Here is a 26851-nt window from a genome sequence, read left to right as displayed (position 1 = left end):
TACCAAAAGTCAAGCTGTGTATGAAATATCATTATAGCTTAGTTTCTAATATTTTTAAACAAAAATATATAAACAGAAGTCTTAATATCTTATTCGTCCCATCAAAAGAAGTATATATCATGCATAATATGGAAATTTTGCTATGTTCCAATATTCTCTCATATAGAAGTTTGAGGGGCAATTTCTATTCTTGTTTGATCACTCTTCTGATGTAAATTATTTCCTAGTTATTTTAATTTTTTGCAGAATAAATGTAGCTTTATTATGACCTAGGAAAAACAGACATTAGAGCCTACTTATTAATAATTATTTCTGTTAGCCAGCTGAAGTGACCATTGAGGCCCTTTAAAGAAAAAAAAAGTGTATAATTGTATCTCTATTTATAGAATCTAGGTTTCAAGAAGTTCAACATTTCTTTTGTAAATTCACCTTAATGTAAAATATGTTCTTGAAAATATGAATACATATTTCTATTAATGTTTATATAATCCTCAGAATTAAATTATATTGCCAACATTAGAATTAAGAATATAACCAATTAAATCATATATTATAACCAAAAATTGTAATCTTTTTCACAGCAAGACTTTCTTCTTTAATTGAAAAAGTAAAAAGTAAAAGCTAACATGAAAAAGTCATTTGACTTACAAATATGCACACTGGATCTAGAATTTAGGTGTTCTGACTGATTAGCAGGCCAAGTTCTTTTCATTGTCATCAAGAAGAAGACAGGGTGGGGAATTAGTAACAGAAGAATATAGAGAATGCTAAGGTAGCATTCAATGAATTAAAAACTAAGGCGAAGGAATCAGTCATTGTGATTCCACAGAAACATCAAATTCTTTTATAATTATTTGGAAATACTATCTCCTACTTACTAACAAAGTCTATTCCCGGTATCTTATGGAAATTCATCCAACTTGATTTCACATGGAAACATTATCCCCACTGCTTAAGTAAAGAGTTGAAAGAAACTGAAAGTGCAAGGACAGAATGAAGTAGAGGAACTAATAGTAGCTCAATGATCAGTATAATATGGCTGACAAAATCTCTTTTGTCCTTTGATGACATTAATAGAATGCTTCCAGGAGAGAGGGGACACCTCCCCACTCTATAGATATTAAGCAGTTCTGGCTATCAGACTCAAGGAAAACACAATTCTCACTCAGTAGAAAACAACCAGGATGGTAAAGAGGAATACCAAAGGTATACCATATAATATAAAGCCTGAAGAAAAACAAAACTTTGTCCAGTCTGAAATTTTTCTTATAAATAGGAAGGGTGAGGGAAATGGGGGAAGAGAGAGCAGTTCAACAGAAAAGGATGGAAATGGGACCACCAGGTGAAAATTTTAGAAAGATATTCTGGCTAACCACAGGAAAGAACATTTTAGCAATCACCCCTAATTCTAAATAGATTATGCCAAGAGATACAGCTTCCTTTCTATGAAAGTATTCAAGTAATTCTGGACTACAATTTGGAAGGGAAATGTTATATAGGGGATACAAGTAATAAAGTAAGGGGTAGGTAGTCAACAAGTTTGGCTTAGATCCGAAGACCTCTAAGACTATTACTGAAACCATGAAATTCCATGTTTATAGAGAAGGACAAAGACATAAACAGTAATTTCTCACCTTCCTTTCTAATAATAGTTCTCTTCAAATCTAGGACCTAGGACTCACCTGTGTTCCGGAGAAAAGTCTTTTTAAGTCCTTACAGGAAGACTGTGAAGCAAAAAATATGAAATGGGAGGCTGGGGTTATGGCCTACTTGAATGAATGTTCAAGTCTTTTTTTTTTTTTTTTAATTTCAATAAGCTCAGTTGCAAATATCCTATACTGCTCTTGGTTCCCTATAGTTACACAGAGTAGTCACTTCAGAGGTCTAAAGTTCCTTTGGAGATCAAACCAAAGGAACAAACTCTCCAAAGAATAGGTAGGTAACACATAGTATAATCAACAGTCATGAAAATGTACTTTCTAAATATATTATTATTTCAAAGTTATATACTATAAATGAAAGTTCTATATACAGCCAATATTAAAATGTTTTATGTGATCCCTTGGTTCAAATAATATCAAGTAAGATTATTATTTTATTTTTTATCAAGATTCTTTTTTCACCCAAATGAGGGTTTATAAAATAATTACAAAATTACAATTTTTATATCTTAATTTTCCTTAACTTAGATGTGTCAGTCTCTCCCAAACATTTCCACTTTATCTCATGTATTTAACTATTTCCCAATCAATTCTTTATTTTTTTTCTGAAGCTTAAGAAAGAGTCATTTTTTTTATGTCTCTTCTTGTGTATATATGTTCCTATACATAAGGTAACTATTCAGATGCAGCACATACCTTTACTGTGAACTAAAATAAACTCTAAACTAGACGTGTCCTTATTTTCATAAACTTATGAAAGGAGACAGAAATGGCTATTAACAACATATATAAAAGTATATGCAGAACTTTTTATACACATACCTGAACTGTCTGGACTTGTGGAGACTGAATAACTGATGGCTGGGCCGCCTGAATAACTCCATGGACTTGAACTGTTTGCCCATTGGGCAGCTGTACTAAAGTTACGGTGGGAGCAGATGATGTTGCGTGAGCTGCTGGCATAGAAACCTACAGTGTTGAACATGGAAAAAAATTACCATTACAGATACTTTCTTGGGATTACTCAAGTTCAATATGAAGTAACTTTTTAGAACCAAAAACATGAACTTTTTGAAACACAAGTACTCACTGATGTAAAAGAAACCAGTGATTAGATTTAATATTTTTTAAAACACAACACCCCTACATATCCCTCTCCCCTCTACTTACAACTCCTCTTAAGTGACGAAAAAACACAAGTTATTTCAATGTAATATAAAAATTCTAATAGACTTCTTCTAAACACCAAGTACCACTTTATTTGTACGGCATGTTTTCCCACCTACTTGCATATCCAATTATCATTTCATTTTTCCAAGAAACTGAAGACTGGGGATCATTACTGCTGTTTAATAACAAATCTTCAAAGAGATGGATTCCCCCAAGGTCAACAGATATAGTGGCCTTGAAGGAACATAAAATTCTTCCGAGTATCATGTTAAAGATGACACATTCTAAAATCTTAACTGTTCTCCAACTTGAGCAAAACTGACCTAAGAATATACACCTTACTGTATGCAATTCAGTTTTCTTTTTTAAACTATTCCCGAGCATACCTTTTCATTAATGATAAAGTATTAATAGACACTATAACTGAAAATTTCTAATCCTCTTCTTAAAAATGATTATAAAGTGACAATATATGATGTTTTAGAAGTTTGTTTTCATTTTGAATGAATAAAAGGATACAGCTGAAAGAATATATAAAAAAAAATTTTCCCGGGCTGGGGATGTGGCTCAAGCGGTAGCGCGCTTGCCTGGCATGCGTGCGGCCCGGGTTCGATCCTCAGCACCACATACAAACAAAGATGTTGTGTTGTGTCCGCCGAAAACTAAAAAATAAATATTAAAAAAATTCTCTCTCTCTCTCTCTCTTTAAAAAAAAAATTCCCTTTAGCAAAAGTATGCAATTTTAATGAGTCAATAGTCAAGTTAAAAGGGACTGTAAGTCACGTGTATCAGATGGTACTTATTGTTCTTATACTCTTAACACATTCAGGGTAGGAATTTTATTTGCTCATTTTGTAAACAGTTACTGGGACCTACTGTCAGGAATAATGTATAAATTGAAACTACAAAAATGAAACAAAGATATGGGACCCTGACAGTAAAAAAATTATTGACATGTTTTTATGAAGGAATGGGGTAGAGAAGACATACTAGTAAATGCAACTCAATGGAGTAATGAGTCTTGTTAAAAGAAAAATGAACATACTGAGGAGAGCTACTCAGTCCAACCTAAGAGGGGAGGCTACCAAAGAATGTGAATTTAAAACAATGAATACAAGTTAAACATGTATTTATGATGATTTACAGGGGAGAAGGCACAAAATTTCATGCAGAGAGGGTAGTACTGACAAAAGCAAAGAGAAACAATGTAGTTTATACATGGTAGAGAGGGATAAACAATTCAGTACTACTACAGCAAATAAGTTTGTTACTGTATCATGTACGAAATCAGGAGACATCCAGGAAAGAGGTAGGCAGGGAATAAATAAACTAGTCATAAAAGCCTTAGTATATGTCACATAAAGAACTTGTATTTTGGGCTGGGGTTGTGGCTCAGAGGAAGAGCGCTCACCTAGCATGCGTGAGTCACTGGGTTCGATCCTCAGCACCATATGAAAATAAAATAAAGCTATTGTGCCCACCTTCAACTAAAAAATAAATGTTAAAAAAAAAAAGAACTTGTATTTTATCCTGAGTATTGGGGAAGGCAATGAAAAGCTTTTTAACTTCTTTAGTATGATAGTGAGGTTTGAAGTTCGTATTAGATACTTTCAGTGGCAGCATGACTGATTTATACATGGGGGGTGGTGGATGTGTAGAGACAAAATGAGAAAGTCAGTGCAGTAGTTAAGGTGAGATGAAAGCAGAACACAGCACAGTAGTAGTGGAAAGGATGGGAGTGAGAAAAGAGATTTCGTGAAGATCTGGAGGAAAAACAAAGACTTTATGAATAGGTGAGGGAAAAATCAAAGATGACCCACATGATTCATGTATGAGAATATGGGTACACTATGCTATCAACAGAAAGAGAATGCAAGAAGTAAGGACAAGGTTTCTGGTAGTAGAAGTCATGGTAGAAGATAATGGAATTACTGACATTTGAATATGCAAAGATGTTTAGCATGCAGGTAAACATTTCATTCCAAAGTTTTGGGGAAAGATCCCTACCAAAGAAAAGTCTTTGGCATACAGGTTAAAACCAGGAGGTTCCATCTTAAAATATTAGGAAATACTTCCATATTAATCACTTTCTCTCTGGCCACTTTAAGGCTTAGTTTTATTTGGTTCTCAAAATGTGTTCCCTGCACTACCTGCATTAATCATATGGGGTGTCATTTGTAAAGTCAGAATCTGAAGGAACTTAAAGATACTTCAACCCTAAAGTCTGAGAGGCACAACCTTAAGATTATTCAGAGTAGCTCACCTTAATTCCATAAAAAGCTTTTCTAATATTTGAAGCAATTATATTCTCTTTACCAAGTCTTCTAGGGTAAATAACAATCTGACTTTAATAGATAATCCCTTTCCTACCCTGATCACTCTTCACAATAGCTCCTCTCATTTTTTTATAAAATACACATACACGTCTAAAATTGAAAGCCTTTATAATCCTATCACACAGAGCTAATCATTATTAGTATTTTGTTGTGAGTTTTCTAGATGTGTCATATAGGAACATTTGATTATTGTGACACACTATTATGAAACTGTTCCATCTTTAAATATTATTAATAAATACTATTAATAATCTTCTTTAATGGCTTCAACGGCTTAATTTTTATAGACAGAAACAGACAAAGTTTAGGACAAAAGGAAAGGAAATAAGTAATAGTAATAACCTGTTATTTTGGAGACTGGAGAGAACAGTAATGAATTAGGATCTGAGACAGTCTCATGAGCTAAGATGGGGCAAGCCTGACTGGCAGCACAAAATCACAAATCTCAGGATATATAGCATCCTGGAAGATAAGAGTGAAAAGAGGCTGAAAACAAGAAATGCTGGTTGAAGGTTCTTTGAGAAGCAACTGGGGACCAATACCCAACTCCCTATGGAAGAATAATCTACCATATTCTAAAAGAAAAATGGAGATTTATTCTTTGGACAATGGGTTTGATTGCTTAAATCAAGCATTGTTGTAGGTGGCTACTAAACCTTAGTCTTCTTTTCTCACTTGGCTTTAGGCCTTTTCCCTGTAAGGGGACTAGTGAATCCTCTGGGGAACTTAATACCAAGAAAATCTAAAGATACTGACATTAGGGCAACCACGATTACCCTATAGCAAAGTTCAATGCTCATAGCTATTAGGACCCTAACACATCTATAAAGCTTCTAATATAGCATCTTAGTCCCCTACTTTCATTTACTTATTTGGTGCTGGGGACTTCATCCAGAGCCTTATACATGCTAAGTGTGTGCTCTGTCTCTGAGCTACATCCCTAACCCCCAATTTTAAACCTGAGCAGATAACCACCTTATCAAATATTTGGAGAAAGCCTCTAATATGAAAGATGGAGACCAAAACAAATGGGAGGTGAACTGTATAATGGAAAGTCTATGTAGGAAAAAAAAAACCTGAAACAACAAAAAGTATTCTCAAGATAAAGAAGAAATATTATGTTTGTGAAACACAGGATGCTATTAAAACATTAAAGGACTATTCAGCAAAACTCTTGGAAACATGATAGTAGAAATACAAATTCAACAGATGGATTGGAATATATTGAGGAAGTATCCCAGAGAGCAGAACAAAATGAGGGAAAACAGGAGAGAAAATAAAAGAAAATGAGAAAAACATTCCTAGAGCTATAACCTTTGGATCATAAGAATCCTAGCAAGAATTGAGAGGGGGGTGGAATCATCAACAAATAATTTAAAGAAATGCCCCATAATAGAAGACATGAGTTTTCATTACAAAAGGTCTCATTGAACATACAGGATAAAAACTGATCCAACTTATCAATCCCCATGATAATGAAATTTTGAAGTACCATGACCAAAGAGATTTTATAAGATACCAGAGATGAAAGATAAGTTTAGTCTTTTTAAAGAACAACATTAAAATAAATTGACTGTGGATCAATGCTTTCAAAATTAAAAAAAAAAAAAAAAATTTTTTTCGTCTTTACCAAGAATCCTTTCTCAAGATACCACTATACAGACTTTTCTGTATCAAGAACACAAATCCTACAAGAAAAAAAATCAGTAGAGTAAAAAGAATTCCCATGATGACACTATATAGAGGACTCAGAAGACAACCAGACCAGATAGAATAGTGTGACCAGAAATAGATAATATTATATTGAGAATTGAATCACTAAGATGCCTGCAGGGCAGAATGCTTGGATGAGCTCAGATTCTCATCTGTGCTTGTTTAACTTGACCCTATAATGTTTATGCCCTGCCTTGTCTGGGTAAATTCACCATCTCCAAGTGTATTCACTTTATCTTGAGAGCTGGAAGTGGGCCCTGGGTATCTTAGGAAAAACTCCTGACTATATTCCTGCTGGAGCTCCAGGATCTGGCCCACATTTTAGCTTAGCCAGTTTCCTCAGCCACGACACACGATCCCAATTGTGATGAGTCCTCAATTTTTTAAGACTCATTCTTGTTCAGTAACTTCCCTCAGAGCTTTTAAACTCTTGGGAAACTACAGCTAGATATACCAGAGCTTCTACCAGGGTTATTTTTCCTAGGAGCTTTCATCTTAAATAGGCAATACCAATTTCTTGCCTAGCAGATTTCCATTTCCTATTTTCTTTTTATATTAACCACCTTTCTCACGTGTGTCCAGGTACAAAGTTGTTAACAAAATATTTTAGGGAAAAAAATGAGAACAAAAAATTAGTACAAGAGAATATACCCTTAAAGACAAGATGTTTAAGACAAAGACAAAAATCAAAGAACTCAGTATTATCTTTAAAATATCAATTTATTTGCCTTATCCTATTTTCTAGTTTAAGCATATATAAGCAGAGGCTTTCATACTATCTCTACCTCCATGTTGATAAAGTTCTATGATAGGAAAAAAAAACATCTGTCATAACCAAGGTTCTCTGCCCTTGTTTGAAAGAGACAATTTACACATCAGTTAAAAATGTCAATATTTCTGGATCGTATAACTACAAATACTGTATTAGTGTTTAATGATACATTTTACTGTTATGTTACTGAATTAATACTATTATTTCTAAACATAGCCCAATATTAAGTGAACAGGAAACGTGATATTCAAAGAACATCTCTGCAATAGAACCGAAATTCTCTTGGAAACATATTCCTCTTGGAAGAGACACAGGTTGGAGTCTCTCCATATTTTATACCTGGGCTAATGTGGCAATCTGTGGCTGGGCTTGAACTGTCATTTGTTGATTTTCAGCTTCTGTTACAGCTGCATCTCCACTCTGCTGGTTCTCTGCTCCAGATTCCATGGTCATTTAGTTACCTACAATAATATGGAAGAGTGTTACAAGCACTACAGTGCTTTGTGCTTTTGTGACTTTAATTTCAAGTTATAAATAGGTATATGTGGTGGTTAGGAAAGCAAATGCATTTAGAAAACTAGTTAAGATATAATGTAATTGAATTATTAGCCAACTTGTCCCAATTTGCTTAGCTATAAAAGTTCTAGTCCCTTTAATAAAACAAAAAAACCCAACAATAACAGCATCAAAAAACAACAACCTATTTCCTTGATTATTCTTCGGAATGGGATATTAATTCATGTCGAAATAAGGGACTTCTTTATTCCTTGAATCTTCCCTTCTTGGCACCAACAATTGTAATTTTTCCAAATAATACCCATCAGGTAGCGAGAGGGTAGGGAAGAAAAGCAAGCTAAAAATGACAGTCTGTGAGACACTGGCTTTATGGTACGTCCTATAAAAGTATTTTCTCCTAAAGGAAGCAGCACAAAAATTATAAGGCACTCTCATAGGAGGTTTTGGTGGTAGAACAAAAATCAGCCCACATTTTAAGAGCCTAAGTTGTGTTTAGCAATACAGAAAGGTGAAATAAAAGACCACCAACGCCAAAGTAGAGGCTCCAAATATTGAAAAAGTTAGTGTTCTGACTCCTCCTTCATGTATAGTATGCAATATTACAATATCAACATACATACTCACACAGAGAAATAAAATACTTTTTTGAATGTTTAATTATGAAGTTCTGACTAAGTCAATCAGAACTGACATTTGTTAATTTACCTTGTTTTGCTAAGAGCTTGAAGGTATATATGTTGTGTAATCTGGTATTGCATGGCAGCAAGAGTTAAGTGAAGAGCAATTACTAGTAGCAAAAATAGTTAGGTTAGGGAAATTTCTGATAACTGGGGAAGCAATCCTGTCTAAAACTTTGGGGAAAAAAGGGATGTTTCTAGTGTACAATTGTTATCATTCAGTGCCTACCATATTACCCAACAAAAATGAATTTTATTATGAGGGAATATTTATAGTTATTCCACAAATAACACAAAAAAACCCAATGTTTTTCCAAAATAAATTGCATTTATTTTATTACTCTGAAATTAATATTAAAAATTGTTACTGATCCTTATGTTATTATTATACATCATCACAATATATTGCATGCTTATACATTATAGAATTCTACAAAAGTGTTTTACAAGTAACAAAAATGGAAGTGAAAATATTTCTGTGGAAATGAATATAAATAGTTTTAGAAATATTAGAATCCACAAAACACAGATGACAAAGGCAAACATAACAGACTTGAGTACATCATTATTTAAAACATTCATGAAGTCCCCAAGAAAAGTGCTCTGAGAGAAATATCTTCCACAAATAATCAACACAGTAACATCCAAACTACAAAACAACTATGAGTAAATGAGAAACTCTCATTATTGACTAGTTCACAAAGATACATTTCAGGGGCTTTCACTGTAAGATTTTTTTAATACCAAAAAAACAAAATAATCATCCATCATTAGAAGAACCATTTTAAAAACATTACAGCAGTAAAAAAGCATGAAATCTATATACAATATAATGACATACTATTAACAGATAACCATTTATGTAAAACACATACACATACAAGTAAAACAAGTGGTTATAAAGATGCATGCATGTTTCAAAAAGGTATGAGAAATTAAGCACTAAAGTGGTAGCTCTGAAGAGGAAGAGGATTTATAGAATTTTATAGGACAATAACTTTTAATTTGTATTCTTTATATACTTTAGAATTCAGTATTGTCTGAATTTCCCTTCTGTGAACACAGATTCAGGATTACACTTGTACAATTTTAAGAAACCTTTTTTTATATTGGAGATTGAACACAGAGTCACTTTACCAATGAGCTACAGCCCTATCCCTTTTTATTTTTTTATTTTGAGACAGGGTCTTGCTAAGTTGCTGAGGGTAGCCTAAAAGTTTCAATCCTCCTGCCTCAGTTTTCCAAGTTGGTAGGATCATAGGCGTGCACTACCATGCCCAGCTAATTTTAAGAAACATATCAGATATAATGTAAAACATTTTAAAACTATGAATCAGATCTATACTCCAGTCATGATTTCAAGATACTGCTGACAAATTTTTTCCAAATCCCAGATAGTTTTTAATCTAAACTGTTTACCCTACATTTCCAAATAGTACAGAAAACTTTTTAAAAATTATCAAATAACTTTGGTTATCATCATTTGACATAATTCCCTCAGCTGTTATATCATGTATACTTACAATCTGTGCTCTTTTAAAATACAAAAATCTTTTTAAAAAATGTCAAATGTAACACACAACAACAACAACAACAGTTCATTTCTCCTAAAAGTTATCTACATTTTTGGTGGTGGTGGTGGTGGGGGGATGGCATATGAAAGCAAAATACTTAATCTCAATAACAATAAAACAAATAAATGAATCCATTCAACAGTATGGGACAAAGTAAACAGACTCCATAAGTTGTTCTCCACTAAATCATCACTTTAAACAAGAATGAAAACAAATACAAATTTATCACAGTTGGTAAAACATACATAACAATTTTAAAAGACTTCACTCCAAGCCATGTTTTTTTTTTTTTTTTTAGTTATACTGTTATCCATATGCAGTTTCTCTCTACCATTTGGTTAAAAGCAGTCTAAGACATAGATAGATCACATTCTTAAATCTAATATACGGAGACTACTTAGCTTTGTTTTTGTTTTAATTTAAGGCATAGGGCATCTTTACATCTTTTTGTTTCAAAAAGGGGGGGGCGCTGGGGATGTGGCTCAAGCGGTAGCATGCGTACGGCCTGGGTTCCATCCTCAGCACCACATACAAAAAAAAAAAAAAAAAAAAGATGTTGTTTCCGCCGGAAAAAAACTAAAAGAAAAAAAAATATTAAAAAATTTCTCTCTCTCTTAAAAAAAAAAAAGGATTTATCACTATATTTTAATGAAGGAACAAAGCCATTAATTACTAATAAGTACAAAAACACACTAAAAACAGAAAGCTTTCATCTTACTTCCCTCCTTAATTGGATTATATCCCCCCCCTTTTTTTAGGGTGCAAAATTTCCAAGGAATATAAGTCCTCATTTAAACTTCTAATATTTTATCCTTTAGTTCAGATGGCCTATAAATCTTTTCAGGGTAGGAGACAGCCTTAGTTTTAAAAACCTTTAGCTTCAATAAATACCACCCACTTGGGCAATAGCAGAAATACAGTCTTTCGCCGGAAAATTTAGGCCATTCTCAAAGTGCTGGTAAGAATTATTTCAGGAGAAACGACTGTTTCAGATAACAAACTCTTAAGACACAACTAAAACAGATACTACTTTTATACTTTTCAACTTGAAGGTAATAAAAAAGCAGTCTCCCAATTGGAAAAGACTCACATTTAAAGTAAATACATTAATTCAGGTCTTTGAAAGCTTTTGCTCTTTTTGTTTACATCTTCAGGTATGGGGAGAAGAGACTGTACAGCAAGTATCAGGTACAGAATTTTCAGTTTTTCTATTAATCCAGTATCAATCTAGACAGCAGTGATATATCCAGACATAGGATTAGCTTAATTAGAACCAGTACATGGGTTGCTAAGGTTGTTTGAAGACTGCTAATTCACTAAACAAATGCAAGCTTTTGGGGACTCTTGGGGGGTGCGGAGGACCAACACTGAATAATGCATTAAAATAAGAAAAATACCAGGTACATATGAACTCAGAATGCTGTATGAATACTGAGCCTGGAATATGAGAAACAGAATGAATCTGAAAATATAACATAGGCCTGATAGTTTTGTGATTTTTGTTCTTCCAATTATTCTGAATTTTAAAATTTATTTGGAATCGATGTTTAAGATTTGGGGATGTTCACAATTTATCCTAAAAAATTAAAGAGAGATTAATCCTTAAGAAACTGTGAATTGATAACAGTGCCATGCCTCAAAAAAATAATTTTTTAAATTATTTTTTTAAAATAACTTTAAAAAAAATCAATTCACAAAGATACATACATACCATTTTGCTATCATGGTCCTCAGAATTCTACCTCTTAATTTGGAAAGTAAAGTGAAGCAATTCTGTAGTATTACTCCCCAATCTTGAGGAAAAAAGAATACTGCTATAGGTAGTTGGGAGAAGGAGCCTAACCCTTGGTGGAGCTGGATTTGTTGCCAAGCAGCACTGTCACCAAGTGGCTGCTGGATAAATTACTTTAAATTTTGTTTCAGTTTCCTCATCTGTAAGAACAAAAAGGATGGGTTAAAAGTCCTCGCTTCAATTTTAAATCTTCTAATCTTAGGAACTAAGACCACATGAGAGGTAGGTACATACACATAATTACACAGGTCATATAAGAAAATAATATTTACTACTAAAGAAGTACTTTGTAATGAAGGATGCAAATTTACACTGTAAAGGAAGATAGATTCATTAAAAATAGGTCACCTAGTCTCCTGATTTGGGACAGTGGTATCATCATTTAAGCATTATCATGAGAATGTAATAGAATTTTGAGATAGTACTTTAAAAAGTGCTACAAGACTAGACCATCATCCAATAAAGAGCCTCTGTTTCACATGGTAGACACTGTCTTACTACATTGCTCAGGTCATAACTATTGTTACAGTTATTAAACAATTAAACAGTCCCTTTTCTCAATTAGGAAAAAAAAGAAACAAGCAATTATTCCTTTCCATCTAAGAAAGCGCTAAGAAATTATTAATCTATTGAGGTTTACTAAGAGTAAAGGGCTAAATTACTTTTGCACCTTTCCCCAGTGGAGATAATAACAGGTATTTAAAAGTTTTAGTTTAGGTAAAGTGTCAAATGAACGTTTCCATGACCTTTGAAATAAGAGAATATGTTCTATAGTAGTCATGAAAATAGTGAAATTCCAAAGAGGCATTAAGAATGAAAACAGGGGGCTGGGGATGTGGCTCAAGCGGTAGCGCGCTCGCCTGGCATGCATGCGGCCCGGGTTCGATCCTCAGCACCACATACCAACAAAGATGTTGTATCCCCCGAGAACTAAAAAATAAATATTAAAAATTCTCTCTCTCTTTCTCTCTCTCTCTCTTTAAAAAAAAATAATAAAAAAAAAGAATGAAAATAGTATTAATAAACTTGGAGTATTAATAAACAGTATTAATAAACTTATCAGAAAAGTGACTTTTCTGATAAAAAAAAAATGGTACGTAAACAAAGGCTGAAACTATATATAGAACTTAAGAAAAAGGTGAAAGTCAGTGGCTGGTATCAGACTTTCCATTGAAAACGAGAAAAAAAAAAAACACAACAGTAATACAGAATGGTCACTCTAAAGCAACAGGTAAAATAAGAATATAAGAATGATGCCTCAGGACTGGGGTCATAGCTTAGTGGTGGAATACCTGCTTAGCATTCGTAAAGCACTGGGTTTGATTCTCAGCACCACAAATAAATAATTAAAATAGAGGTCCATCAACAACTAAAAATAATAATAATAATATTGTCTCTTAAAGTCATTTGGTTTAGAACTTTTATAATGCAATGAATTTTGCTTCTAGTCTATATAGCAATACCTGGGGGAATCTGCCATAAGTGAACAATACACTTTACTAAAACTAAAATAAAGTCTAATATTTTTGTCAATTTACATTATAGATGTCTTGTTTTAAACTATCATATCTGAATATGTATCAGGCATTGTTCAAGCTTCTGGAGATAAAACAATGAATAAAATAAATCTTTAGAAAAAGTTTGACTTTCTAGAGTCTATATCTAGCAGGTGGGGGCAGGAAACAAACAAAAAATGTACAAATCAGATGGTGAGAACTGTGTAGAAAAATAAAGTTGGGAAAGATGTTGAACTGATTTTCAATATTATAAAGGCTAATCACTGACCCTTACTGACAAGGTAGCATTTAAATTCATCTATACAGGACTATACTGTACTAATTCTCTATTTGTCTATAGAAAGTTAACACAAATCTTCAAACTGCAAATTAAAGCTTACCAAAGAAAGCCCATATCACTATTTTTTTTTTGCTAAAAATCACTAATAAAAGGAATGCTGTATATCTTCAATTTGTTGTTTTCCCTAAAATGTATTGACCTTTAAGAAATGCTCTAGTCCTTAAGATTCTTAACATTGTAATTTACGAAAAATAAGCCTACCTTCTCCACAGTCAACTTTTTAATCCCCCTTAATTTATGACAACTTTAATCCTGTTTTGGATGGGGTAAGTATTCAGAGAAATAAACTGTAAATTTTGGCTAAAGAAGAAATAATGCCTCTGTAATTAATGAAACACATTCTGGGTTGTTTTTATTGTTGTTGTTGTTTTTAATGGAAACAACTTCAATTAAAAATGAGGGGAAAAGCTTCCTCTGCACACTAGCAAGTGGAGAACTCCGGAACTCTCACCAACTCAAAATTTCAGGGATTTAAGATAATCACATAAGTAAAACTCCAAAGTCTCCGTGTTATTCATAGCAAAAGGCATATTTGGGCACATTATTTTAAAACTAAATGACTATTTTATTGTCACTGTCAACTACCTTAACTAAAAATATTCTGCAGAAGTATGCCCTCAAACACCTACATGTGAAACATAATCTTTTACAGTTATTTTGTTTCTGTACTCAGTTTTCAGGGTAACTGATTCAAAGTTTTGTTAACACATCCTTTGACATGTCTTAATTTTTTTATGTATTATGACTAATTTACTAAAGAAAGTTCAGGTACTAAACAACAGACTTTCTAAGAAACAATCAACAACAATGTTAACCTAGACATATTTGTCATTTATCTTTATGTCTAATCTGTAGTCAATCAATACTGCAAATTTAGCAATGCTCCACATTTCTGATGCTAACAACAGTTTACTGGTGTTAAATACGGTATACCTTCATTGAAACCAAAGAGGAAACAAAGGATTTTCAAATACTGTACGAGTATGTATGCACATGTGTACAAACACATATCCACACTCAACAAAACATATGTCAGCCTCATCTGTATAATGTATAGACTGATTACACAACAAAATAAGGTGATATACATCTTAACCGAAGAAGTCAAAAACAGGAATGTGTTTAAATAAAATAAACCAGTGTGTTTATCAGAATAAAAAAATTCTGACATTTTTCAGAAAGTTTTCTGTGCTCCTACGAAGGTTTGTCTGTCTTTCATGGGAACAAGTCTTCCTTTCAGGCTCTTATCTTCATATTAGAAGTCAAGAAAAGTTGTAATATGAAGTTAACTCCATGACTTGATGACATTTAAATTATTTATAAGACAAAAACAAGAACAAGCTTAAAGATTTCCATACATACTTTCATAAATTCTTTGTGTTATTAAACACTAGTAAAACCTCACCATACCACCACCAGGAAAAAAAAAAAAAAGAGGGGCACACAGCAAAAGGAAATCTTTGCAATGTTATTTAATAAACAAATTCCTCAATTTATTCACTAATTGGATTTAACTCAGTGAATGGTTTGGTTTCAACATATTTTATGAATTTAGTAGTTTTGTGATTACCAGGATATTTGACTATCAACTTTAATAAAGTCTATTTTTAAAGCATGTAGTACACCTTATGAAAAAGATGATTTCCTCAAAGTTAGTATTTAACAGAAGTGAATCAGAAAAATGTTATGTGATTTACAGAAACACTGCATGATTTATGGTAGACATCTCTGAATATATGACTAAGTCTATAGAACTTTCAACAAGAAAACGTTAGCATTTTCTCAAATCAAAATTGTTGTTCTTGTTTTTAAAATACTGGCAAAATTTATTTGCCTTGTTTTCCCTGAGGTAAGACTACTGGGAGCTCTGAAACAAGCTTTCATGTACCTGGTCACCAAGAGACAGTGTTGTTTAGCAAAGCAGCAACCATGACTATGCATTATTTTAGATGGTAACATTTTTATCCCATCTCTTCCCATTCCCCTTTCTTATAAACACCCACCTAATATGTTTGTAGCTTTCAAGAAATGTTGAGGTATGGCTTTTTGAAGCTAGTTTTTTTAAAAAGATTATACACCTCCAACATAGTTACTTTTATATAGGCTATATTTATGTTGAATTACAAGTAAAGCTATCTTCATTATTATGTTAAGTTTTGCTTTATAAACTAGCTCAATGATGAAACTGTAAGGACTCAAAAAGTTATACCCTAAATTTAAATATTTATAGCCTACTATTCCATTTACTTAACAAAACCTAAGTGACTATGTGAAATCACTACATTCAAATGGGAAATAAATAGCCAAGTGTTTTTGGTTTTTCTGCCCATAGTTTATGATGTAACATTTGTTACTTCGATGGTTCTGTTTTGAACTAATATTTGAAATGCTATTGCTGGTGAATTATTTACAAATCAGATAACGGAAGAGTGAAAATTCAGCACATGTTATGCTAGGAGTCATAATGACGGGAATTCTGGTTTTACCTGACTTCACAGAGAACTGGAGATGTTACACCACATAGCTCTCAGTATTATAAAAACTACGTATTTGGCAATGAAACTGCATAGACTATGAAGCAATAATGGAAATTATTTCAATTACATGCTGCTCACTAGTCAGGTAGCAAAGAAAAAAGCCTAAGAACTCAAGATAATAAAGATATATTGGACTATATTTAAAAATTGTCCATGGCTAAACCATAAGGCTGATAAATGTCATGCAGTCAACAGCATTTTATGTACAGTTTGTTTTTGTTTCTTTTACATTAGAGTTCACTCTTGTGCTTGTACATTTTACGGATTTGGACAAATGCATGCATCTATCATTATAGTACCATACAAAATATTTTCCTCTTTGGACAGTTTAGACAAAAAACTCACTTCAAGGTCAAGTATTCTATCTTTAATCTTGAAACAATCAAATCAAGTTTAACCTTGCAGGTACAGCAACTATTTTTTTACCACCATGGGCCTGACTTCTGGAAAGATCATTTTCATTAATATAATATGCTATTCTTGTGTTTCAGAGGAGGGTAGTACTGGAAAATAAATCCAATTTCCTCAGTTAAAAAAAAAAAAAGTATCTGGGCTGGGGTTGTGGCTCAGCAGCAGAGCACATGTGAGACCCTGGGTTTGATCCTCAGCATCACATAAAAATAAATAAATAAGATGAAGATATTGTGTCCAACTACAACTAAAAAATAAATATTTAAAAAAATGTTTTTTTAAAAAAGTATCTAAGTTTATTAGGTTTAAACTGACCAAAACATGCATGTCTGCTTCCTTTAATCTGCGCCAGGATTGCTTTTAACCTTTCCTTTCAAATTGGTGACCCTCTAATAGGAAATCATTCATTAAAGAAATGTCAGGACCTCCTACATAAGTGTTTTGTTGAAAACTATGGGGCAATAGCATAAAGCATACAAGAGTCTTTTCCTCAAAGGGCTTACAATCTAACAAGAGACAAAACATGTACACTATATGAAAAAAGCTTGACAAGTACAAACTAATCCTATGACCAATTTACCTACAAATTCCCTTCAAACATGTAATAAGTGATTTAAAAATATAAACTTCTAATTAGAAATGACAGAATACAATGAATTATGGAAAAAAGGAAAATATGAGCTGGCCACTTAATCTTTATACTGATCAACAGATCTGATTAATAACATAATGAAAAAAAAATACATTTTTCCATAACTTGGTAAAATATTTCCTTCAAGTGAGCTACTTATAAACCCAAACTAATACTGCTTATGAACAAAAATTTCAGTAGTCATAATAAGACAAGAACCTTGAAAACTAGAAAGAATGCTACAAAAGAATGAAGACGACTCTGCTTTACTATGAAGCTTTTACACAGCAAATACCTTAGTTAAGGTCTCCAGAACTCAGTTTAGTCATTCGTGAAAAATGAAGAATCACTACTCCCTTCATGCATAAAAGTCTGTAGTTGAATTCCCCAGTACAGTATAGTTTATGAGTAATATATTATGCCCACACTGAGATCATGAATACTCTTGTAATAATAAATAAATCCTCAATGGTAAATCCAATTAAAATGTCTGATTCAAAGTTTTCATTTCCTGATTTTCAACTTTGCTTTTCATCAGTCACTCCCAAAAAGGAATATGAACATAGAATGGGGGAAAACTAGGAGGTGGTGTATAACTCCAAATATACATTAGTGGCTTTAGTTATTTTTCACTAAATAATGGGATCCTGTTTGTTGGGCTTTTATAGATATTTAGAAAATACCTGAAACAGTTAAATAAAAATTTATGATGCTTTGGAAAACAGTCTGTTATTTCTTCAAATAGTTAAGTGTAGTAATCACATAACCTAGCAGTTCCACTCCTAGATATATATACCCAAAAGAAAACATGTCCACGTAAGTGTCTCTTAGTCAAAAGATCCAAATGCATATGAACTAATAAGTGAATAAAATGCTGAATATTCAGAAAATGGACTATTATTTGGTAATAAAAATGAAACTGGTACTACAATATGGTTGAACTTTGAAAACATTATGCTAAGTAAATCACAATGAACAATATGATTCTATTCATATGCAATGTCCAGAATGTGCAAATCTGGAGATAGAAAGGAGATTAACAGCTGCCTAGGACTGGCATATAGGGAGATTATCAGGGATGGCTAGGAGATGTGGTGTTCCTTTCTGGGGTAGTGAAAATGTCCTAAGGTTGACTATGGTGATAGATGCACCACTTCGTATGCATACTAAAACCACTGAATTATACCATCAAATGGATGTAGCGTATGGCATGTGAATTATATTTCAATGAAGCTGATAAACAGTCTGTAAGGTCCATTTTTAAACTAAAATACCTGGAAGTCAGGGAATCTACATTTTAGGCTAATTGATCAAATAATTCCTGTGTATTTACCTTTCCTCCCTCTTATGTATTTAAAGCTCCCTGCCTTAAAGTCAGAATTCCTAATATGAATCCATAATCTTTCTTTACCAATTCTGTACATATTCATAGTAAGCTCATTCTACTTCAGTTCCTTCATTTTTGTTTCTTTCAATGCTTTAAAATACACTTTTAACTCATCTATTCAAGTTCTTTTGAATTCAATTTAAATTCTACTTTCCCCACAAAGCCTCTTCTATTCTAAACTTAACAATTCTTCAAGGGAACAGTGAAAACTGATATTCTGCCATTTAAAAATAAAAAACAAACATTCTTCCTTAAGTATCATCCCCACTGTTGCATCAAATACTTTGAGGGTAGGAGCTGTACCTCAGGCTTTATTGTTTATAAAAACTTGCACAATCTTCATTTAATACCCAGGTATTGTTTCTATAAATACCTAAATAAAATTTCTTGTGTTCATTTTACCAAATATAATAAGCTCATGGCCAATGAAGATTCAATAAATAAATAATTAGACAAATGGCAGTACACAAAGTCCATGTATTACTATTATTTCTTCACTATGGTGTTCTAAAACAAGATACTTCTGAGCCTCCTATTACCATTTATATGAACAAGGATAAAACACTCAAAATGACTCATTTGGGGCTGGGGTTATGGCTGAGAGGTAGAGCACTTGCCTAGCATGTGTGAGGCACTAGGTTTGATTCTCAGCACTGCAAATAAATAAATAAATAAATAAATAAATGAATAAATAAATAATAAATGCCTGTCAACAACTAAAAATGAAGGGGGGGGGCCTTCTCCACCCTTGGCTGGATTACAAACATTTTTAGTTAACATCTATACTATCATATAGATATTACATATACTATTAAAACCCACTCTCACATGCAGATAACCAGCTCATTAGGAATACACTTAAAACTGATGAAAGAAATCAGAAGTTTCAGGGAAAATTCACTAATCTTTGGGAAAGAAACTTCTAGACCTGCTTCCCACTCCTACGAAAGGTCATTAGCTAGCTATTTTATCTTCTCACTTAACTCTTCTTCAGCCAAATGTCAGTCTTCTCTCCTTTCAATCAATCCCTCTGACCTCTTCCTCTCCAAACATGCTTCTATTTAGATTAGTGATCCTAGATTAATCTGACAGGAGAAAGAAAACTGATAGATGCTTTCATCTTTGTTCACACAGCCAATCTCATTTGGTAATTTTTTTTATTAATTTACTTCATTAGTGAGAAAAAAACAATGTAGGCATTTAAGAATTTATAATAGTACTGGTTTATTTATTTATTTATTTATTTTGTGGTGCTGGGGATGGAACTCTAGGGCTTCATACATGCTAGGCATGCACTCTTATCACCAAACCACATCCTTAGCCCCAATTATTTTTTTTTTGGGGGGGGGGGAATGGTGGGTAACCCGGGATTGAACTCAGGAGCACTCAACCACTGAGCCAACCCAGCCTATTTTGTATTTTATTTAGAGACAGGTCTTACTGGGTTGCTTAGCACTTCACTTTTGCTGAGGCTGGCTTTGAACTTGTGATCCTCCTGCTTCAGCTTCCTCAGCTGCCGGGATTAGACATGCACCACTGCGCAGAGCCCAACTTCTTTTTTTTTTTAAAGTTGAGATATGTTAACTACCCTAAAGCACTAAGTGCACAGTTTTAAATAAGTTTTCACTGCTGGGGATGTACAGTGTTTGTATCAAATTACAGATAATTATTCATCACTGGAGATATTTTTATCTGTTGGAATAAACATCAGAATATGAAAGATTAGATTTATCTTCTCATTTAACTTTTTAAAAATTTTGGTAACCTAGTTGATAGGTGACCAAATATTCAAATATCTGGGCAAAATATAATAAAACATATCTTCATAAGAATTTGTCTGGCAGATCTAAAGAAAGAGAATGCAAAACAAACAAAAACTAGGACTCGAGAGTGTGCATATGTTGTGATGAGAAATGTATTGTGAATTTAAAAATGAAATGATTTGTCTTACCTAAGTTTCATCTCAAAAATCTAAAATTTATAGATATAATGTGGAAGAAATTAAAAATCATATTTACTTCCTACAACTTCAATAAGCTGACTAGTGTGGGCTTGTATAAAATGCTGGAGCTAGCATATATGTTAAAATTAGCTGGAAGAATAACATACAGCCATTTTCACATCATCAGTTAGTTGCTTTAGTTCAATGACCTTTACTTCTACCCCAAGAGGTAATCACTGATTCTGTTGACACGCTGCAAAATCATTTAACTCTCTGGTAGCCTGCAGATGTGTTCCAGAAGGAAATTTTCTGCTTTTACACAGTTCAATCATCTATTCCATTCCAACCCCAAAATCTGTAAAAAGACACCTGGCTTTGTAAACCCATTAATCAAATAGCAGGTTAAAAAAAAAAGCACATATCAACATTTTATTTCAAATACTAGGAAAACCCGAATATACTAGTAAAAAGGTAATTTTATATTAAAACCTTTGGCATTATGGTCACAACTACTTAACTATCAACTTCAGAAAATTAATTACACAATCACTGTTTTATTTAATAATTTTTTGGAACACAAGTGGTATGTGTCCTTGTCTATAGATCAGTAATCACTTTTGAGTTTTAGTCAACTTAGAAAATTTACAGCATATGTATTTTAAAGATAAATACACTAAGAGCATGCATATTTAAAATGTACCATAGCTTAATGCTGCTTTTAAGATCCACGAAAGAAAAACAGAGAGACATTGAAACTTGTTTTGTGCATGAGAAGAAATGTGTATTACCTGGTTATCAAGGTAAGTTAATGAGTATGTAAAAAAATGAATGCAGGGAGAAAGCTAGTAATCAACCTTACTGGGTAATAATACCCATAAATTGTCCTCTTTTAAAGGGGGAAAAATCTGGACTATATGAAACATTATTTTCAGGGCTGGGGATGTGGCTCAAGCGGTAGCGCGCTCGCCTGGCATGCGTGCGGACCGGGTTCGATCCTCAGCACCACATACAAACAAAGATGTTGTGTCCGCCAATAACTAAAATAAATAAATAAATATTAAAAAATTCTCTCTCTCTTTAAAAAAAAAAAAAGAAAGAAACATTCTTTTCAGAGACCTTTAGAAACTCTTTTGGCCAGAATACCTGAAGGAAGCAGTCTCTTGAGGACTGTAAGAATCTCAATTAAAGTTAAACTCAGATGAATTTCACTTTGTGAGTTAGCTCTTACACCCAGCTTTCTTGCCTCCTTTGTGTATACTGATGACTTTAATAAAACTCTTAAAAACTGGAGCAAAACACATCATTGTTTATAGGAGCTCAATTCACAATACTAAGCTATGGAACCAACCTAGGTGCCCTTCAACAGATGAATGAAGAAAATGTGGTATATATATACAATGGAATATTACTCAGCCACAAAGAATGAAATTATGGCATTTGATGGTAAATGGATGGAACTGGAGACTAACATGCTAAGTGAAATAAACCAGCACCCCCCCCCCAAAAAAAAGGCTGAGTGTTCTTATGTGGATGCTAAGTCACAAAAAGAGAGGGTGGGAAGCGGAAGAATAGGAATTCACTGGATTAGACAAAATGAAGGGAAGGAAGGGGGATAGGAATAGGAAAGACAGTAGAATGAATCATATGGAACTTTCTTATGCTCATATATACACAACCAATGTAACTCTCCATCATGTACAGACACAAGAATGGGATCATAATTAGAATGCTATATTCCATATATGTATAATGTGTCAAAATATACTCTACTGTCATGTATATGTGAAAAGAAATTTTTTAAAATGGAGCAAAAAATAAAATAAAGCAGTTGAAATATCAACTTCTGGTCACAAATTATTTTGTATTTTTCATTCAAATGAAATGTTTTTCATGGCATAATGGTAAATTCTCATTGTTTAAAAAGTCCAAAAGATCTAAAAATAAAATCAGCTCACTAATTGGTTAATAGTTATAAGCATATCCACCTAAAGAAATGCTTCATAATTTATATATCTATATAAATAAAAGGGTCTTTTATATGTTGATACAAACCAATTGTTAAGCCATGTTGGGGATGAGAAAGGAACTGAGTATTATGAGTGTACAATATGCTATCATTTATTTATTTATTTATTTATTTATTTTTCTTCTTTTTTTTTTTTTTAAAGAGAGAGGAGAGGGGGAGGGAGAGAGAGAGAGAAAGAGAGAATTTATTTATTTTAGTTCTCGGCGGACACAACATCTTTGTTGGTATGTGGTGCTGAGGATCGAACCCGGGCCGCACGCATGCCAGGCGAGCGCGATACCGCTTGAGCCATATCCCCAGCCCGCTATCATTTATTTAAAGGCAGATACAGTACATACATATTTGCTTGTATACATATAGAAAAGAATATCTCTGAAAAGACAAAAATTAGGCAACATTTCAGTGATGGGGAAAGAGAACAGGACATTTTGCTTATTTTATACAAATGAATTATGAAACATGTGAATACATTACATGTTCCAAAAACAAAGCTGAAAATACAAAAAATACAGTCTTCCTCCTTACTTCACCAAGGGTGATTTCTCTTTCCTCTGATTGCTATCTGACAAAAAAAGTATTCTGCCTTATTAGTCATTGTGTTCACAACAGTTCCTTGAGGGTAGAGGAAATATAGTGTAATTCATCCTTGGATTTACAGCAGCTTCTGGTCCAATGTATTAAACATGATTAAGTATGGATAAGTTAAGAAACTTGCAGAAGGTCCCACAGAGAGGAAGTTAAAATAAAGCTCAAGATGAAAAGCTGTAATTAGTTGATTCTTCCCTCAGGTACTTAATGTTACATCCCTATAAAGCAGGTACTATTATTCTAATCTTATGGATAAAGAAACTGAAGCTAAGAAAGATTTTTTAAAAATTTACCCTAGGTCACAAAACTCTTTGGTAGGTACATGACAGTAGTGGCAAGGCTGGGATTCAAACCCAGGCCTAGGATTATTCCAAACCAGATATTCTTTCAACTACATTCTCTGTCACAGTAAGTGCTAAATAAATATTTGAATTCCCATAAAATGTTGTCTTAAGTGATTCTGAAGTAGAAATTAGTTCACACATGGGCAAGAAAAAAAATCCTGCATTTTTCTACTCCCTGACATCTGTTACATTCTTAAATTCATATTTGAGCTCTATTCAAAATAAAGAGTCCATTATTGGAAGTTACACCATACATGAGGATTTTTGCAAGACTATTTCATGGACTTGGCTATAAGCAAAATTATGTAGGTATGGCTACAAAAATGTCTATGGAATAAATGAAATGATAAATTTCACTGATACCCTATAAGCATTAAGTTACAATAATACTTTCTACTGTGAAAAAAAGGAGAAATAAGGTGAAATGGAACATACATCATTCTCTGTAACTATACTGTACCCAAACAAAATCAAATATCTTAGAATGAAAAACAAAATAAGCTACTTCTCTAAGAAGAAATCAAAATTTCTACTAATCAGATATAATCATGAATATGAGTTTATGGAAAGCAGAAAAATGAATTTTATGGATCAGGTTTTCTACATTTCTTCAGGCTTTTATATGAAAAATAATTTGTGCAAAAGAAGTAACATGAGAGTTTTAAATTCCAAAATAAGTCATCTTTTAACCTTCTTTAGACAAATTCTAAGAATTTATTTGCTCTTTGCTCTATAAATACATGTATCCATCAGGAGGCATTTTTACTGACACCCCCCCCCCCAGAGTAGAAGTACATTCTAGAACCAGATTCCAGGTGCGTGTTCAAATATTAAAGAACATAAAAGTTTGAAAAGTACCTGAAATTGCTAAGAATCACAAATTATGAGTCTATAAATAAACTTTAAAAGATCTTTTGGATAAGACTAAAGAAAGCGCACATCAGAAAACAAATTTTTTTTTATAATCTCTTAATAATCATTGTTGTATGTTGTCTACAAAGGAAAAAAATTCTACTAAACCGATGCTGGTTGGTAGAAAATCTTTAAGGAAATAATAACTACTTATCATCAATACTATATTTAACTTCCTCAGTGTTTGGAAATAATTTTCCCAATCCTAACAGAAAAAAAAACTCACTTCACTGTATCTTTTAATTTCCTTGGCAATGACAATTTGCTAATGTTGTCTTTATTTAACAATGAGCAATGCAAAGCTGGTTTTGGACTTGGATAGGAAAAAAAAAATCAGAAGACAGTGCTTATTATAAATCAATAAATTTATTCCTAACCAGAAGTTTTGTATGTATCACTCCCAATTCAATCATACAGCGACAGGTATATATTAAAAATAACCTCATCTTTCAAACCACATACCTAACTGTAAGGAGGACTTTAAATTAGAAAATGAGCAATAAGCATAAAATATTTCAATAGACAGCAATCAAAACTATCTTAAACTAAATCTTTAGAAGGCAGACCTGATGCAAGCTGCGGCTAGAAAGAAATTTTAATTTCTTGAGAAGGTATGACAAATTTAAATAGGTCATACTCCAAGTCCTTTAAAAATGCCTTTTAATCTTTAATGTGTCAATGACTTATGAGGTCCCCTCTTCCCCACATGAGAAGAAAAAAATAAGTTTCTTAGCTTAAATTGTTGTCGGCCTTCCAGTGGAGTTATCTACAGCATCAGAGACAAAGAATGGATCTTTATAATGCCCATTTTAATAAACAGTATTAAATTAATTACTCATTAAAGTTTAGACAAAATACCCGAGAAACGTGGTATACTATACCCCGGGGTGAGGGGAGATCCAGATGACTCAAACACCTTTGGCAAGATCGCCCCCACCAAAAAAAATTGATGTAAAACAAGAGTACTTTGGCTAATACTCGTTTCTAAGAAGGGTTTCAGAATGATAGACTTCAAGAGATTATTACCTTAGTGAAAAGGGTTAAAACCGAAACTGTTTTCAAACACCAGCTTCCCTTTTACAAGATCCCAACAGTTTCTTCAAAAAAAGTTATAAATTTGTTTTTCTTAGCACCCCCTTGCACTCAAAAAGAATGCATTCCCATGACTACTTTTTTTTTTAAGCGGGGTGGGGGGGGGGCGTGGAGGAAAAGAGTCAAAAATTCCCTTAAAAAGCACGAGCTCTCATCTCAAGTAAGCAGCGAAGGGCAGAAAACAACATTTCCCCAACGGTGTTGGGAGCAGGGGGAAAGGGCAAGAAAAAAATACAGCACAAGAGAAAACCTTGGGTTTCGAACTTTATTGCACAAAGAACCGAGAGGAGAGCAGGTCGGACGTTGCCGCTCTTCCCCTCGCGAAGCGGGCGCGGCGGACACGGAGGCGACCGAGAAGGCGGCAGGCACCTTCACCTCCTCTGCCCTCAACTGTCGCCTTCTTCCTCCTCCACCCCCCACAGGCACCAGGCGGCGGCCGCCCCGGCGGACCGGACAGCCCGGCCGAGTCGGGCGGCGGGGGCCGGCGGGCGGCGCGGGGGGCAGCGCCGGGCCGGGCGGGCGGCCTCCCCCGGGGCGGCTCCCGGCTCCGGCTCCAGCTCCGCGCCCGGCCCAGCCCGGCGGCGGGAACGCGGGCGCCAGCTCGCCGCGGCCGGCCGCCCGCACACACCCCCGGCCGCCGGCTCCCACCCCGCCCGCCGCCCCCCGCCATGAGCGCCGCCGCTGGCTGCAGGCAGAGTCGCTGCCGCCCCGGCCGCCGCTGGCTCCAGTCCGCCGCCATTATTCTTTGTTCGCTGCGAGCGGCGGCGATGTTGTGGGGCTCGGGCGGAGGCTCCATCTTTACCGCGGCCCCTCCTGCGAGGGGAAGGCCCCGAGCGCGGGTGTCCGGCGCCTCCCCGTCCCCCCTCCGTCCCCCCGGCTCTCTTGGGCTCCTGCCTCCTCCTCCTGCTCCTCT

General features: G+C 34.1%; 2 protein-coding genes across 6 annotated transcripts in view; one reads left to right on the top strand and one right to left on the bottom strand.

The window, feature by feature from the left end:
* The window catches only part of METTL21A (methyltransferase 21A, HSPA lysine), a 93389-nt gene that overhangs the window by 56838 nt on the left and 9700 nt on the right, over positions 1-26851 (top strand). The gene's annotated exons all lie outside the window — the stretch shown is intronic.
* The window catches only part of CREB1 (cAMP responsive element binding protein 1), a 64720-nt gene that overhangs the window by 37650 nt on the left and 219 nt on the right, over positions 1-26851 (bottom strand). For 4 of the 5 annotated variants that reach the window (XR_014018153.1, XR_014018154.1, XM_081262289.1 and 1 more), the window contains exons 2-4: positions 7992-8113; positions 2484-2630; positions 1683-1724 (exon numbers count right to left, since the gene is read on the bottom strand). Coding sequence is in view for 3 of the 5 variants with exons in the window: in XM_081262289.1 (XP_081118415.1) it covers positions 1683-1724; positions 2484-2630; positions 7992-8105 (303 nt within the window). In the remaining 2 variants the exon portion in view is untranslated. The remainder of the gene's footprint in view (positions 1-1682; positions 1725-2483; positions 2631-7991; positions 8114-26851) is intronic. The other variant, XM_081262290.1, reaches the window with a different exon arrangement.

Source organism: Spermophilus citellus (assembly GCF_964194105.1).
Source record: "Spermophilus citellus genome assembly, chromosome: 11".
Classification (NCBI taxonomy): Eukaryota; Metazoa; Chordata; class Mammalia; order Rodentia; family Sciuridae; genus Spermophilus; species Spermophilus citellus.
Note: the sequence above shows the minus strand (reverse complement) of the source record. Positions and strands in the feature narration are given on the sequence as shown.